Source organism: Pinus tabuliformis, chromosome X (assembly GCF_031772625.1).
Source record: "Pinus tabuliformis cultivar Carrire ecotype Pingquan chromosome X, CPIR1, whole genome shotgun sequence".
Classification (NCBI taxonomy): domain Eukaryota; kingdom Viridiplantae; phylum Streptophyta; class Pinopsida; order Pinales; family Pinaceae; genus Pinus; species Pinus tabuliformis.
In genome coordinates this window covers 75,801,628-75,819,331 of record NC_142308.1, presented here as the reverse complement: position 1 = coordinate 75,819,331, position 17,704 = coordinate 75,801,628, and the positions used below count along the sequence as shown (strand labels likewise).

Genomic DNA, 17,704 nt, shown 5'->3' with positions numbered 1-17,704 from the left:
TTTTTCTGGCAGCGAGGGTTTAGTCTGATGTTTGTGTTTTTTTTCTTTTTTTTTCAATTGTCTGGAAATTTTATTATCTTGAGTAACCTAGAAGGTGCAGGTTGTGGAGATCTGAAAAACAATTTGGAAAATTTTCTTGTAAATTATTATATGCAATAGAAAATGCAAAAAAAAATTCGTTGATTGAACCCATCTTCAGAAATATGTGCATCATAATTAGATATTGACAGTGTTTCCAGCTTGTAAGAGGTCGTTTAGTTGCTCGTCGCCAAAGCCGAGGGCACTAAAACCTGCGTGGCACAGAAACCACAGTCTACAAGGTTCTACAGTTGAAGAGCTACCAAAGGGAGAAGTTTCCCGCCTGTGAGGTAATGGGGTTGTTGGAGCTCGAGGACTGTGTGGAGTCGAAAACAAATCTCGAAGAGAGATAAGCTGGATTGTTTTCAATATGGCTGCACTTTTAGACATATTTGATCCTGATGATATCTTTTTCATGAGACTTGGTGGTTTTATTAATGACCATGCTTATCAAGAGGTTCTATATGTTCTGAAACAACGTGAGACTGAAAACTCACGAGTTGTTTTTCAGGAAGGGTGTGAAGAAGAACAAAGGATTGAAGATCAATGGGATGAGTCAGATGAAGCTGATTGCAAAGATGTGGCAGAAGTAAACAAAACTGATGAGAATTTAAATTGTAATGATCCCATACTTGATTGTGAAACTGAAGATGCAATGATGGGTGATGAATGTGTGCCTGTAACTGAAATCTGTGACGATGAAAACACATCCATTATTGTAGAATTTGAAAGTCTTCCTGATGCAGAAATCAAGTTTGATGAGATTTATATACCTCATGATGAATGGATCGATTTGATGATTGAAGAACATCTTATTGATAAATTACTGTTTGGTGAGAAGGAAGGCCTATCCTCACATACAGATCAAATGCAGAACATGCCTGCAACAACAAAACTGGGTGAAGGCATAATTGTGACAGCAGAAAGGGATAAAGTAGGGAGAGATGGTGAAATGAAAGCTCTCCTGAAGGAGCAGGACGATGAAAGTAAATGTGGTCCTCTTTATAAATCTGACATTGTTTTTTGTGCAGATATTGGGAGGCAAGAAACAACAACAAATTTTGAAGAAGAACTGAAGTTTCTTGAAGCATGGCTGAAAACACCATGTCTTTATGAAGTTAACAAAGAAGTTGCATTAATGAATGGTGAAGACATCATTGCTAACGTTCAGCTGATTGACACCAGAAATAGTGAGAAGGAAAATTCTCCTATCCAACCTGCCATAATTCTGAGGAGGACAAGAATTCAAGTGTTCCTTCATAGGGGAAGAACTGAGGCAAAGAGACATCACTATCTCATGGCGAGGAAAGTGAAGATGAAGCCTCAACTCAAGATGAACAAGCATGGACTCTCAAGCAAGAAGACAAAAATGAAAACTCTGTTACCAAGTTTTTTTTTCATGTGTTTAATTGTAAGCCTAGCTGAGACTAGACCAACAGGCATGTGTTATTGTTCAGTGCCCTTTCTCCATTAAGGGGGAGTGTTGGAGATAATGGAGAAAACTAAATCTAGAAAGTTGTTATAGTGATGATAGGATTGAGATTCTAACTTTAGATCTCAGATCCTAATATTCAGGGAGTGGTTCAAACCACCTCATTGTGTGTAAGCCTATATGTATTAGGTTGTTCTCCACATAGAAACACAGCGTGAATTGCATGAGTGTGTGTACACTCTCTAGGTATTTCACCTGGAAAGCCATTTAGTTAATAGAACATCGATTTTTAAATTATAGCTATGTAAGTTTATTTATATTTCAAAAAACTAAATTAAAATTTATATATATTTCTCAAGATGTGGTTCAACTGTTAAGTGGGGAGATTTGGTCCCTACAAGTGTATATATATAGTTATGAGGATGTGGTCCAACTGTTATGTGAAGAAATTTGGTCCCCACAAATTATGTGACCTAAAATATATGTATTTTACAAAATACTTAAATTTTACTAAATCTCTTAAATTTTACTAAATCTCATATTTTATATATGATCAAATTACTAGTTCATCAAAATTAAAGTAAATCAAACCTATAGAAAATAATAATAATGAAATGATAAATATTTGAATACTAAATCAAATAGTTTACAATCTGCAGTAACTACCACTGCAATGCAATAAAAATTTAATGGTATCGCTCTGGTCATTTTTCGTAACCAAGGAAGCACATTACGCTTTTCTAAGTCAATCTTATGAATTTATTCTGATACAGATTCCCGGTTAAAAATACGGTAAGAATAATTCAATTCCAAACCCCAACTGAATACCTTACATAAAACCATATGTTATCTTTGATAAACATCATATAATTATATAAATTGTTATAAACAATTAGTTGATTTAATAAAAATTCAGCATATTTCCAATTCTGTTATTGATGATGATGATAGTGGTTAACGTCTACTGAGACCAAACTTTGGTCTATAGAACTTAAAGAAACAAATTATTTAGTTTGATTTAAGATTTTATTCCTATACTCAAAAAGCTTGGAGAGAAGCTTCCCAAGCTCACTATAAATATGTCAACGCTAACTAGTTAAATAAAAAAATAAATGTTATTTTGGATAAACGTCACATGGTTATATAAATTAGTTGATTTCTTAAAAAAAAAAGATTTCAGATTAATACCTTATATAGGTTATAAAATAGGTAAATTTTCGTTTAATAAATTAAATAAAACTCTATAATATCTTATAAATTATTATAAATAATTAATTAATTTACTAATTATTATAATTAATCAATTCATTTAATAAAAAAAATTAGATTTATTTTCAATTTAAAAATTATAAAAATTAACTAATTTCAGTTAATAAATTGCAAGTCAAGTCGAATAAGTTTAATTAAAAAACATACGTTGTGTTTGGTATATATTACAATTTAAGTAGGTGATTATAAATAATTAGTCAATTCCATAAAATTAGGCACATTAAAAGTTTAAAAAATTTATTAAAATAGTTGTTCGGTTAAATAAGAATATAAAAGTTATATATATATATATATATATATATATATATATATATATTTTTTGTAATTTTTTAATTTAAATTAAATAATATTTTAAATAATTTATTTAGTTATTGAATTATTTAATTGTTAAATTAGTTTAAAAATCATTATTATAAATAATTAATTGATTATATATATATATATATATATAGTTGTGATCAATTTTTACATCATAGTAGTATATGAGACTCTCTTGTTTATGGGATAAGGGCCCCTTCAAGTAATAATTTGATTGTTTACAAAGACATCCAAGTTCTATTTTAAGAGACATGTTTAGGGCTCATTGAGTATTTTTTAATTAATAAAATATGTAAATGTACATTTTAACTAGTTATATTGCACATTTAAGATGAGTAAATATATGTATTTGTGTGCTCAATTATTATTCCACATTCTAATTCTAGCTCTTTTACATTTTGGTCATTTTTGACATATTTTTTAGTCAATTTTACATGAAATATGATATGAAATTATTTGTGTGCTCAATTATTATCCCACATTCTAATTTTAGCTCTTTTACATTTTGGTCATTTTTGACATATTTTTTAGTCAATTTTACATGAAATATGATATGAAATTGTTGGAATAGAAAGTATGAACTATGTAGCCTACATAATTTTAGTGCCTCCAAGGATTTTAACAGTGTTGAATACATTTATGGATTCAAAAACACATTTTAAATAACTAAAAATTACAATCTCACCAAAATTTGTATTCTATATTCTGGCCAAAAGAAACACAACTTAAAATAATTAAAATATGGAAATTATTATACACAAATGCACATCTTCACTTTAAATTTTAAATGGATCTTCTCTTGAATGTGGAGTGGAGCATGAACTATGCATTTGTGCAAAATTTTGTGGGTGCATTTCTAATGAGTCACCTTAAATTTACCCTTTCCCAAAAGCCACACTTTTTCTTTTTGTATGGAGAATCAATAGACATATCCCCTATCACTAAGGAGGCTCAAGGTAAAAGGGATCTCCCCTATACTCTTAAACCTAACGCAACCTCCCACAATCCAAGCTAGGCAAGTTAAATGAGTTTCAAAAATGGGTGGAACCCAAAATTTATTAGTTAATAAATACTTTATGGTGTGGGACGTCCACCATTTAGCGTAGCCCAATGGGCTTTCTGAAATTCATCCTTATCTTTGAATGGCGGGTGGGGATGAAAGTGTGCATGTGTGTGACCTCTCTAATTGTAACTAGAAAGCTTAAGCCCATCCTTCTCTTGAGGGGACGAGATGAAGGCGTGCATTTATAGAGAATAGGTTGCATGAACACATGCATCTACCTACATCAACCAATTCCCCACTTTACCACCCTTTGAAGGGATTAAAAAAAAATGCACTCATGCATTATAAGGTCAACTTATTTCCGACATAATGTTTAATTATTTATGGTTACCTATATTTTGATTGAATACATATATTTTCATTTTGATGTAAACATATAATCAACATTCTTACATAATATTATCTCATAATATTAACACTCTTCATTTTTTTATTTTTTTTTGTCTGAATTTGACTACTTCTATTATTACACAAAAAGATCAAAAATTACAGCAAGGCCTTGGCCTTGAGAGTCTCGCCAGGAAGTTGGCGATTTGCACAAGTTTTCCATTGATAGTTCTCAGAGGACCTCCAGTTTTGCTGTGGCCTCTTATAGGACCCGACACATTTACATAGCTGAACAGAGACAGTAAGTACCCAAAAAATAATTAGAGACAACTTTGCATCCGACTTAGAACAGAACAAGATACAATACGGAAACCTGTTACGGGCTTGAGTTAAGAAACTGAACAGAGTAGTATGCCTGCGACCAAAACTGCCTTTAGTAGAGAGCCGGAGGTGATCAGTCATCATCAATGGTATAAGGTTCCTCAACTACTCGACAGCCATATTGTAGCGAGTCCTCCGAATCAGAATGCTGAGCTGCCACGCCTGTTGGTTCTCTCGGCACTGGTTCGCTAGGACCTGCAGAAACAGTTTGGTTCGCCAGTGCGGAGCTGCATAAAATCGGTTGCTGACTGTCCGTTGGAGTTGCCATTCTTTGGACGGTCGGCGTTTCCGGAGGAGCATCATCCTGGTCTCTGGAATCTTCGCATTGCTCAATTGTGACTGAAACGATAAAGGTTGCGTGAGCGAGAGTGCAGGGGATTCGAAATCGTACTGTGGGGTGAGCCTCATGCTCACAATTGTTCCTGCTCCCGCGCCCTCGACTTCTGCCACGACCAGATCTTGTGGCCGGAGGACTACTGCGCCCAGAATCAATCATCTCCATGAAGGAACGCGTCGGAGAGGTGGTCTGCTGCGAGATGGCGCGTCCCCTTGAGCCTCCTCGCCGACTTAACATCCGTTGCCTTTCACGCTGCATGGCACCGCCCCAAGGTTGTGCTACAGAGCCAGGAAAGGAGTTTAACACTGCCTCGCTGAGGGAGAGGCTTTGAGACTGTAACAGCGGAAATGAACATTGAAGCAGCGAGCAAGCAACAGATATGGTTCACCTTGGCACAATAACCCGGGAAGCTGGTGGAAGAGTTAATGTTTCTCATTAAGAGCCCTGTGCGAGCCCAGCTTGCTGTCTTTGTACAGCTCCTCGTGACAGGCACGTTCGGACAGGTGCCCACGTGCCTGCCTTTCTTGCCGTCATACACCCGCATCCGGGGGAATATTAACACTCTTCATTATGTTAGCCTAAATCTTACATTATATTTCACATTTTTTCACATCTAACCTAAGTTATAAATCCATTCCAAGATATTGAAATGTGAATTTGTGCATTTAGGCCTAAATGTGACCCTTCACCCCCAATCCACCCATACATATCTTTTACAGGGGATGAAAGTGTACATCTGCAAAAACTCATGGCTTCTAGGAGGGAAAGGTAAGCATTTATTCAAAATAATGTCACCCTCCTAATTAGCATTATGATTTATTGGCAATGAAAAATTTCATATACATCTAAATACATAATTAACATTTTTATATAACATAATATTTAATGCTAGTGCTTATCACCTCACCCTAAACCTTAGTCTTAACCCTCTACAGTGATCCCCAAACCCCACATCATTAACCATTAACCACTTATCCTTACCTTTGAACATTAAACAAATACTATTAACTATGAATTCTTAGTTTAAAATTTAATCATTAAACCTTAAATATTAACTCTTAGCTTACAAACACATCTCTTAAATATTTACATAATAACATTTAACTTTTATATGTATTTCCTAACTTTGAATAGTAAATATTTAACACCTATCTTTTAATCTAAAACCATCACAATTAAGTCTTAATATTCATCTTTAACTCAATCTTTTGCATTCAATTATAAACTATTAATCTTAACTCCATTTTTTTTTTAAAGTCAATTATAAATTTTTAAATATTAAAATGATTTTTAAACGTTAAACTATATATATAAATTTTGAAATTATAATTATTAATCTTGATATTTTTCAAACATATTTACCCATTCTTATCGTTATATGAATAAGTTTAATAAAATTTATTAATAATGAGATTTTTCTATCTCAATATTGAGCTTTTCCTAAATATTGTTCTTCTCACTAGTTAATATTGATATCTTCTCTCCCTCTCCCTTATTCATACATTTCAAAGAGAAGAAAGCTTGTATTTATATAAAAATGGAAGATGAAAAAAATATTGAAAAACTATATATTAAATATGATAAAGATATAGTCTTACCAAACTTAAAGAAAAAACTATATTAAATTTTTAAATTTTAATTAATAAAACAAAATTTAAAAAAACACTCATTTTATCACTTTTCAATCTTAAATAAATAATTATTTTAATAAAAAAAAATCAAAATTTCATTTCTACATCCTTATTATAAAAAATATTTTCATAAAATTATTTGAGAATCTTAAAAAGAAAGGTTATACTCGATATCTATTATCATTCCGATAAAAATCTAACTTCAACCAGAGAAATTATCTCAAATAGACAATAAACAAAAACTTCATTCAAAAATTAATTACAAATATCCAATACTCGAGAAATATGAATGTCGAGATATTAAAAGAGTGTGTAAACTATTAAATATCGTCGACCCGCTGTCATCTCGGTAAGAAATCAAGTAATATGAATGTGTGACCAAAAATAGCTTCCATTTGACAATAATTTATAACAATTAAGAAAGCTAATAATTTTAATTTTATTTTTTATTATTTAATTTAAAAAACAAATTTAACTTTAATAAGCTATTTTAAATTATAATTAGATTAATAGTTCAGAAAAAGCCACTTCAAATAGAATAATATTAATATTTAAATGAATGTTTTGATTGCAACGACTTTTGCGTAAAACTGCTTCTGCTTGGCTAAGAGCTTGTAAAACTGCTTCTGCTTGGCTAAGAGCTCGTCTTCCTCGGACGTAAGGAAACAGGTTAACGGCCCAAGACCCAGAGGCATCTGGCAGGAGTGAAAGCCTGCTCCCTTACGGACCACCAGCGGGTTATTCCAGGTGGCGTGGTAAAACTGCTTCTGCTTGGCTAAGAGCTCGTCTTCCTCGGACGTAAGGAAACAGGTTAACGGCCCAAGACCCAGAGGCATCTGGCAGGAGTGAAAGCCTGCTCCCTTACGGACCACCAGCGGGTTATTCCAGGTGGCGTGGTTTTCCTTGATAACAGTGATGAGTCAAACTGACATTCGCGGATAGCAGCCAGAGATGGCTGTCCTCACTGTTGGTTTGACACCTGAGTTTGATAGGTTTTGCCACCTTCGGAAAAAAAAAAAAAATAAAAAAAAAAAATAATTATCCTGAATCACATTGAATAGAAGATTGTTATAATATTAATATTTAAATGAATATTTTGATTGCAACGACTTTTCCATAATAATTATGTTCAATCATATTGAATAGAAGATGGTTATTTAATTTTAATAGATGTTTTTGATTTATCAATGTAATTTTTTTTATAAAAGTAATAGAAGTTAATTTATTAAAAAAAAAAAGAGTTGTCTATAGAAAAGTTTCTCATTTTATTTTTTTATTTAATTTATTTAGAATTTTGTAAAGATTAATTAAAATTACAAGTTTGATTGATGAACTCTTTACAATAAAAACACTATCAGATTTTATAAAAAACACAAATCAATATTATAACAAATTCCAATAAAAAAAAAAAAAAAAAAATCTCCAAAAAAAATATCACTTATAAACAATTAAAAAATCCTTTAAACAAAATCTTTGATCACCTTAAATAAAAATTAGTATTATTTAACTTATTTTAATACTATTTAATTTAAATCTTAAAAAATTAATATTATTTAATTTGAATCAAATTATTTATTTAAATTGATGCTAACAAACTATTAAAATCTAAAAGAATAACCATTACTAAATACTTTGTCTTCTGCCTCCTAGCTGAACTACATAAAGGAAACCAGGATCAATCTAAAACCGACCTGATTTACAATTCTTTAAAAATTTGTGAGTTTGCAAAAAATCCATATTTAATGAGTAAGAAAATAATATAAAATGTTTAATAATTAAACATTTCAAGCATACAAAACAAAATAAATTTATGTATTCAAACATATAATATAAATCAATAAAAAAAAAATTTAACTATATATCATTGAAAATTTAATTAAAGTATTATTTTATTATTTTTATTTTTTTAAATAATATTCGGACTTCTCTCTAAGTTGTTTGTCTCGTAGCTTACACCCACTTGGAAAACACCAAAATACGAGGTAGGTATGTGTGTGGGGCCTAGCTTTTACACACACCTTTTAAATTTTACATCCATTGGACCAGTACAGCACCTCACCTGCTCAATTGTCTGTTAAGGCCCGCCGCCCTACTCAATCATGGTCATCGTATATGTCAGCACCACTGCCAACCTGACTGTTTCCTATCGTTCACATTGACTGTATCACAAAATACCTCGATTCAGTTCTACGCATCTCACTATAAGAAGCCCTCGAGTCTAACCCAAGTTTCCTCACAGACACATTCCCTTCCCTCAGTCCATTCCCCTCTGTTCTCTGCTCTTGCAAGAATAGCACTAATCATGAAGACTTTCGCATGTAATGCTCTACTTGTACTGTTTATTATATGCTCCATTAATAACGCTGTGCATGGGCAGCTTATCTCATCGTTTTATGAGAAATCGTGTCCCATGGCGTTCTCGATAGTGGAAGCCGGAGTGAAGCAGGCGGTGGCCATCGAGAAAAGGATGGGGGCGTCCTTGCTCCGCCTTCACTTTCACGACTGCTTCGTCAATGTATGAATGCGAAACCACGATTTCATTCAGCTGAATTTTAACCCATAGCCCCATTTATATCAAGTTATCTCCACCCTTTTGTTTAACCCATGATGCTGAATTTTGTTGCAGGGTTGCGATGGCTCCATACTATTGAATGACAACTCCACGTTTACCGGAGAAAAGACTGCAGCCCCCAATAATAATTCCGTGAGAGGATTCGACGTAATAGACACCATCAAATCTGACCTGGAGGCAGCTTGCTGTGGTGTCGTGTCGTGTGCAGACATTCTCGCCATTGTTGCCCGTGATTCAGTCGTCCAAGTATTAATTTCTCCCTTCTCTTCTTCATTATTTAACTAAATACAATATATCATTCCATGGAATCAAATATTGTTGTGGGCTCATGTGTGATTGCAATTTGATAGCTGGGAGGCCCAACATGGACGGTATTGCTGGGAAGGCGTGACTCGACCACTGCAAGTTTTAGCGCTGCAAACAATGACATTCCGCCTCCCACTTCGAGTCTCAGCGGACTTATCTCATCTTTTCAAACACATGGACTGTCTACTAAAGATCTGGTTGCACTCTCAGGTGTGTTATTACTCATTCTCCAGCAAGCTCGTCCAAGTAAACCATAACATAACGAATGCATAATGCGTACATATCTTGATTGCCTTTTTATTTCTGTAGGTTCCCATACTATTGGCCAAGCTCGGTGCACTTCATTCAGAGCTCGCATCTACAACGAATCCAACATTGACTCTTCGTTCGCCACTTCTCTGAAGGCAAGCTGTCCAAGCGTTGGTGGCGACAACAACCTCTCTCCCTTGGATGTGGCCACCCCTACCATATTTGACAGCGACTATTACAGTAATTTGAGAAGCCAAAAAGGGCTTCTCCACTCCGACCAGCAACTATTTAATGGAGGTTCCACAGATTCTCAGGTTACTACCTACAGCGCTGATCAGAACACCTTCTTTAGCGACTTCGCAGCTGCCATGGTGAATATGGGCAATATCAGTCCTCTCACTGGCACCAGCGGAGAAATCCGCAAAAGCTGCAGGAAGTCCAATTAAGATCACGAAACATTATGTCCTCCCGGCTTTTCGATTATGTCCTCCTTGCTTTTCTATTAATGTTTTCATTGTAACAGACCGGTTGGTCTAATCTATCGAAAGTAATCAATAAACTAATAAATCGATGACCCAAGATAGCACGTGTGATATTTGGCATGTTGAATGGCAGTTTAAACTCAATGAGAAATCGTACCAAATAAGAACAAACCCTGAGGTCGTCAATAACTCTTAGGCCGGGTTTAAGCACCCTGCGGCGGACATAAATGCGGCCTAAGAGCGCATGGACGCTTTTCATTCCACATTCAATGATGTCTATGTATTTTGCGTAAATGTCCCTGCATAGGCTATTTATTTTAGTTGTAACGATATCTGTTTAGATAGTGTATGTATGTGGAAGAGAAGGTAGAACTAAATAATTATATTATTAAAATGGAAAATTTATTTATATGTTTGCTTTATTTTTAAATTGATTATAATAATAAGGGTGTGTTCTGTGGATTGTAGTTTCTCTCGGAATATTTTAAAATTTGATAACAATCTGATATTTTCAGAATATGTAATTTACAAAATTTTCGGGATAATAATAATATAACTATTTATTTTTAAAGTTATTATTAAGTTAGACATTATATGGGTGTAAATTATTTTTCAAAATTTACAAAAATATGAACTCTTCAATTTTTTTTTGAATACTTTCTATATATTATCATAATTCTATATAAAGAGATTATAATAAATTCCCTTTTTATTTCACATAAATAAATTCCTTTTTTATTTTACATTTTTAAATATTATAGGCAAATACCATGCCTTTGAAATCACCAATTTACCTTTTGACTTCTTTGTCTAAATTCATTTTACCTTTTTTTTCATATAATTATTTATTTATTTTGAATTCACCAATTTCATATGCATCTCTCTTATATATATATATATATATATATATATATATATATATATAGATGACGTCAACCCTGTTTATTATGGTTGTTTTGGCAATTAATAGACACTGCATGATTTGATATGTGTATGGATGACATGTAGAAGTTTTGACCAATAGAAATACCTTTGAAGTTTTGCCATTTTTTCCCTGTATTCTCGACATCAAAGTGACTTACCACTTCAAAGCAATGTGCCTCGCAAATTAGTTTGGCACTCTCGCTCGAAGGAACACAAAGGTGACCTCGGTATCAGAAGTGTGCATTCTGGAGGTCAAATTCTAGAGCTTGTTTACATGTGATCAACCTGTAGTATGTAGTGGCTAAGTCATAATCATTTTTGTATAATTATAGCAACTTGGAGGTCTCACACCCAAGTATTAAAAATTGTGGTTAGGGCCACAATCAAAGGCCAACTTAGGCAATGTATTACTGCTACCTTTCCTGTATTCATGCTCAAGTGAAATTGTTGTGGGTATGTGGACCATTTATGATTATTGTCATTCTTTAAATTTCTTTGTGTTTGCATGAGTTGTGGAGGCTTGTTATTGGTGTGGATGATTGTCTCCTTACACATAATATAATGCTTCTACCAATGGAATACATCTCTATGTCATAGGTGGATATCTCTAGATGGTATTATATAATGTTTCACTCTAATAGGCCGCCAAATTTACTTGTTGAGAGAGGACTACACTAATAACATAGTTAGATGCATCTATCTCAATCTCAAATCATTATTGCATGCCTGGCAAGTTGAGGACTAGGGTAGAGTAGGGGAAACATTGAGAATCCCATCACCAACATTCAACAAAAGTTAACAATGGCCAAGAGGTTGTAGAGATCTATTATGATCATTGCAGTTAGTCAATCCAAAATGACTTTGATTTTCGATACACCCACATGCACCCCATGATCATTCACGATATACCCCAAATATTGGATTCACTACATGCCTCAACTAACAAGACAATTTGTTAGTAGATCTAATAAAATTATGCTTAAAATATACACTATAAGGATTTATTTCTCCTTAGATTTTTGAATCTATAAATTATTGTTTATTGAGTATGCATGAAAATTATAATTGTGTAAAAAATAGAGAAAAATGAATTAAAACTCACAAACAAAAGGCTAAAAATTTAAAGTTTTTTAATTAGAAGTATTAAACATATGTTCAAATATACTAAGAAATAATATTCTTGGTAGTTACTTTTGATGAAAGGTTGACAATAAATTTATTAAGTTATCTACATTTCATAAGTGGGTATTTGTAACTATTTACCTTATGAAAAGGTATCACCTCCAATCCTAAGATTTGGATTCTTGCTACCCATATCCTAAGTTTGTACGGGTTCATCAATCATTCAATTTATATGGCTTCACTAGTTTAATATCAACTTTCTTTATTTATCTATATAAAGCAATCAAATGCAAAAAATATTGAAATCACAGAGTGGTTGGTGCAATAAGATATTATTCCCGTGCAATAGGATGTTATTCCCTCCACCAGAGTGATGCCACAGGTTAAATGTAAATATTTTATTTTACTATAGTAAATGGTAAACCGAATTAATTCTTACTATGAGTTTGGATTTAATAATATTTCCTGTGTTTTATTATGGAAAGAAAAATGTTCTTGAAAAGCTAGCAACTACCAAGAAGGTGGTTGTTGTGTGTATCCAAAAATACCCTAACTGCTTTCCTAACGGGTTTTTTTCCAAAGGAAAGGAAGCAGGGAAGGGGGTTCTGCGCTGTTGGGATAGGCAGAGGAAGAAAAACACACAAAAAAGAAAAGGCTAAGTCTGGTGATGACCAGATAGCCCAGCACGAAGGTGCAGTGACTTGCTAAGGGCAGTGGCCCAGCGAGAGAGCTAGGGGGGAGATTCTGGTCCTGGAGGACGAATCTCAAGGTTGGGTGGCATACTGGAAGCAGGAAAGCGGTGGAGGCCCAACTTCTGGAGTATTCGTAAGTTACACCAGCTCAGGTAAGTGAGTAAATAGTTGTAAGCAATTCTGCATGAACATTGGATGAAGGTAAACGTACTAAGTAGAATTAGTAGTGACTCTAGGAAAGACCAGAACTTGCTATTATCACCAAAGATGTGTTGACTGATAGGATGTATTTCCTTGTTGACTCTTAATTGTTCTCTTCTTTATATAAATGAAGTAATTCCCTGTTGATATTTAATTGTTATTTTTTTCTTAAAAGAAAACAGATAATGGTAGTGAATCCTAGAACCTTCATGAGGATAGGTAATGTGATGGGTACTACAGAACGGATATAGTCATCAACTGTAGTTGGACTGTTCTTAAATGTAGAACGACGATAGGACAGGGAGGAAGAACTATGATATCCTTCGAATTAACACCCTTAGCATACAAACTCAGGTAAGGCCTAGAGTAACGCCTAGCAGAAATAATGGAGTCTGTAGGAAGTTATAAAACCCTGGTCATGAGCCATATGAGGCTAAGTGCCTGTGTGTCCAAAAAAAAGACCAGTTAGTTCCCTTAGCGGGACAACCTTGGTTCGAAAGCTTGAACGTTTGAGACTTGTGTGTTTGGTCGGATTGAAAATTTGTGCACACTCACAGTGTAAAACCCACAGATGGAAAATGACACCGATTCAACAATCCCTACTAAAAGCATGACAGTGAATAACAGATTTCCATACCCAGAAAAATCCCGGACATCAGACTCAGAAGGTTTACTAGTTCAGAGGGTTACTCCGTATATATCTCCCTGGAAATGCTTGTCTAGGTTGAACCTTGGAATGGGGTTTTGTCCTGGCCACACTATTATAGGGTGGGACTACAGGGGTAGCAAGATTCAGGTCTAGCCTTTAAAACCCTCAAATAAAGTCAAGTTTAGGGTAAGTGAAGACTGTAGATACATTTGATAGAAATAAACTGAAAACAATTATGCCTAACTTAACTATGAGAACAATGTGTAGGGTGGAGCCATTAACCAGCAATTGAATATGTATACAGATAAATATTTGAGGCATACATATATTGTTATTTGAAATGTAAAAACCAGAAACAGAACCCATAGTCATGCATAAAACAGCTGATTCAGCGCCATCAATTCAGGGAGAAGGAATATATATATAACAATCAGTTCGAGCCAAGAATCTGAGCAAACAACCGTTTATGGAAATCACAGCTCGTATTAGAATTCCAACCAAATGTCCATGTACAGAAACCAGTTTGGAAGACGAAGCAAGCATATATGTACAGTTCATTCAAAAAACTGGGCTACAAAAATTAAGAGTAAGCCTAAGATCATGGGTGAGACTTCGACAACCCATTATAGGTCCAATAAATAAACAACCTGTGTAACCAAGCGGGGGGAGGTTTAGAGGAGCAACCCCGAGGGATGAAGCCCCATACGCTTTAATCAAAAAAAAAAAAAACAGAATCATCAGGGCCCAAAGCAGGGGCACTCAAAGAAGTATGCTCTCGCAAGCTGTAACTACATTCAAGCACGGTGGCCTGTAGACCGAGAAACAGAATCAAATTCCAAATCTTGGCAAATGAAATATCTTCATACCCGAGGAAGCTGAATGACCCACAACTTATCTCTTTCTACGTTCAAGGCCACCTGCAACCCAGCTAGTTGGAGCAAGGGTACCTGCGTGCAATCCATACCCACGATTTAGGCTTGTAAACATCTAACCTATACAAGGTAAGCGTACCCGCAAAAACCATAACTGGAAAACAACAAATAATTAGGGCAGGGAAAGAACTGGGCGGTAATACCTGGTGATGAAACCTGGTGGTAGTAGTAGGTTGTAGCCTTGGGTGCAGGCTCTCGAAATTTAATTTCTGGCACAATGAGGGTCAAGCTCTCTGCCCAGGCGGAGGGCAGAGTAGGTTCCAGAGCTTTCCGCGAAGGAATGAGACCCCAATACCGTGCCAAGGATAGAGTAGGTTGGTGAGCAACCATGATAACCATTGGATCATCTCACTATCTCATAGTCGTTGATGCATGAAGGATCCGAGGCGGCAACTAGGTGCTGTCTCATAGCCGTCGATGCACAAAGGATCCCAAGGTGGCAGTTGGGTGCTGCCCACGCCATGTATCTGGGGTGGGACAGGTCAGTAAATGCTCAAGCAATGTAAATAGCCGCCCAAATCCATATGTACTGAAACCACATAAAATCCCTGTATTGTTAGTTGCATACACTTGAAGTATTTAAATGATAGAGCACTACGTGTCAACCCAATGGGTGGTGGGTACAGACAATGGAACTGTTGTTTCTCGGGCTTTTAATTTGACCCATTATGCAAAGGGTGCGAATAATATGAATGTAGATCTGTTAACTATGTGAAGCCTTTTACAAGTCTCAGTCAACCGGGTGAGTATGTCGAAACCCGCTAATATTGTCAGCATGCAATTATGTATTAATGATTGTGAAACTGTAAATATTTCTTTACCCAAAAAAAAAAATTACCGTGGGACACATGACAATTGGTATCAGAGCCGAGGTTTCAACAACTGTGGCCTCTAGGATAAACATTATAAACTAAAGAGACAAGTCAATTATTATATGTTTCACAATTGCAACTCTTCTTATATCTGAAGGAAACAATTAATATGTTAATCCTCTTCTGGTGCTATTCTTAGGCAAAGAGCAGGGGGAACCAGAAGACAACTAACATGCGAAGGATGAGCAGTGCTCCCCACAGGTTTGTAGCAGGCCAGGGACCTGCAACAGACCCTGGGGGTAACCCAGAATTATGGGTACAGCTTGGGGAGGAGACCCGCAGCACGAATTTGGCAATATTAGAGACAGTACAGGAACTGAAAAACGAAATGGCCCGTTTGCGGGAGGATAACGCTAGATTGACCATGGAGCAGGAAAGGATTTTAAAGAGCCTATCAGACAAGCAGAATCAGCAACTGCTGAATCCCAGTGCTAAGCAGCAAGGAGTGTCGGAAGAGCAAACCCACCACACAGAACCAGAGGAGTCGGGGGAAAGGGATGTAGAGTAGGGAGAATGATTTGATAATGCTTCCGAGTAGCAGACGTCAAAGAGGCAACTAATAGAGTTGCAAGGAGAATTCTGTAAGATTAAACCGCCACACTTTGACGGAGAACAAGAGGAAGCAGCCGAGGCATGGTTGATTAACATGAACAAATATTTCCAGCTGTACGAATACGATCACAACCTCAAGGCCCAGTTAGCCATTTTCTAGCTACAAGGGAAGGCCACATTATGGTGGGAGGAAGTTAAAATTGTCAAAGGTGTAAGTGAGCAAAATGTTACTTGGGACAAATTCCAGAAATATTTTAAGGAAAGGTACCTGACAGAGCATTTCTATGACGAAAAGGCAAGGGAATTCCATGACTTGCGTTTGGGACAGCAGACCATGGACGAATTTATTACCCGGTTTACATCATTACTTCATTATGTACCCTATATCAAGGAGGAGAAGGCTAAAGTACAGAGGTTTGTTAGCAGTTTGCCCTTGAATATGAGGGAACGGATTGAGTTTGACAATCCGAAAACAATGGACGAAGTAATATGCAAAGCCAGGATTTGTTACCAGCAAAGTAAGCAGAAGGGAGAGGTTCCGGGTAAGAGGTGGGCTGACAGGAGAAACAACAAATTGGCTGGAAATAATAAAGGTAATAGTGGTGGAGGTAGTAAGGGCCTGGAAAAAGGGCAAGCCAGCAGGAATTCACAGTAAAATCCCCTCAGATCAAAACCCACTGGTGAGTCAAGAGTCAGTGAACCATCTAGAAAATTTGACAGCGAAGGGACAACAAGGTCCTCGGTGTAGTGTTGGGGTTGCGGTGGGCCTCATTACATCAAAAAATGCCCACAGTGGAAAGGAGCTGAACAGATTTCCCAGATCCATGGAGCATCAACAGTCGGAGACATGGGATGTAGTTTGCCAAGAATTAATGTGGCTCTGGAGGATCGTGAGGCGGAGTACCAGCCGAGCATGGTGGAATTTGAAGGTAAACTTTCAGACCTTACTGTCACTGTTTTAATTGATCCAGGAGCCACATTAAGTTACAATAGTCCTAAGATTGTGGAGAAATGTAAATTGCAAATAGTTAAGTTTAGGAACCCATGGTTAGTACAGTTGACTACAAGGGCGAAGCGAAGAGTCCAAGCTAAGGTCAATAACTGCCCCTTAAAAATAGCAGGACAGTCAATAAGGGCAGATCTGAATGTACTTCCCCTTGGTTCTTATGATGTTCTTATTGGTATGGACTGGCTAGAAAGACATTGGTCCCTAGTCAACTGCAAAACAAAGACTATTTACTATAGGGATGAGCTAGGGGCCAGGAAAGAAATACAAGGGATTAAACGACCTATGCGGGTTCGGCCAATAACTACT

General features: G+C 35.6%; 1 protein-coding gene across 1 annotated transcript; it reads left to right on the top strand.

The window, feature by feature from the left end:
• The first annotated feature begins 9,086 nt into the window (after nt 1-9,086).
• LOC149138437 (cationic peroxidase 1-like) lies at nt 9,087-10,421 on the top strand. Its single transcript, XM_089449213.1, has 4 exons — nt 9,087-9,351; nt 9,463-9,654; nt 9,759-9,924; nt 10,024-10,421. Exons 1-4 carry the CDS (start codon nt 9,139-9,141, stop codon nt 10,407-10,409), a joined length of 957 nt encoding a protein of 318 aa, XP_089305339.1. The 5' UTR covers nt 9,087-9,138; the 3' UTR covers nt 10,410-10,421.
• Nucleotides 10,422-17,704: the final 7,283 nt, after the last annotated feature.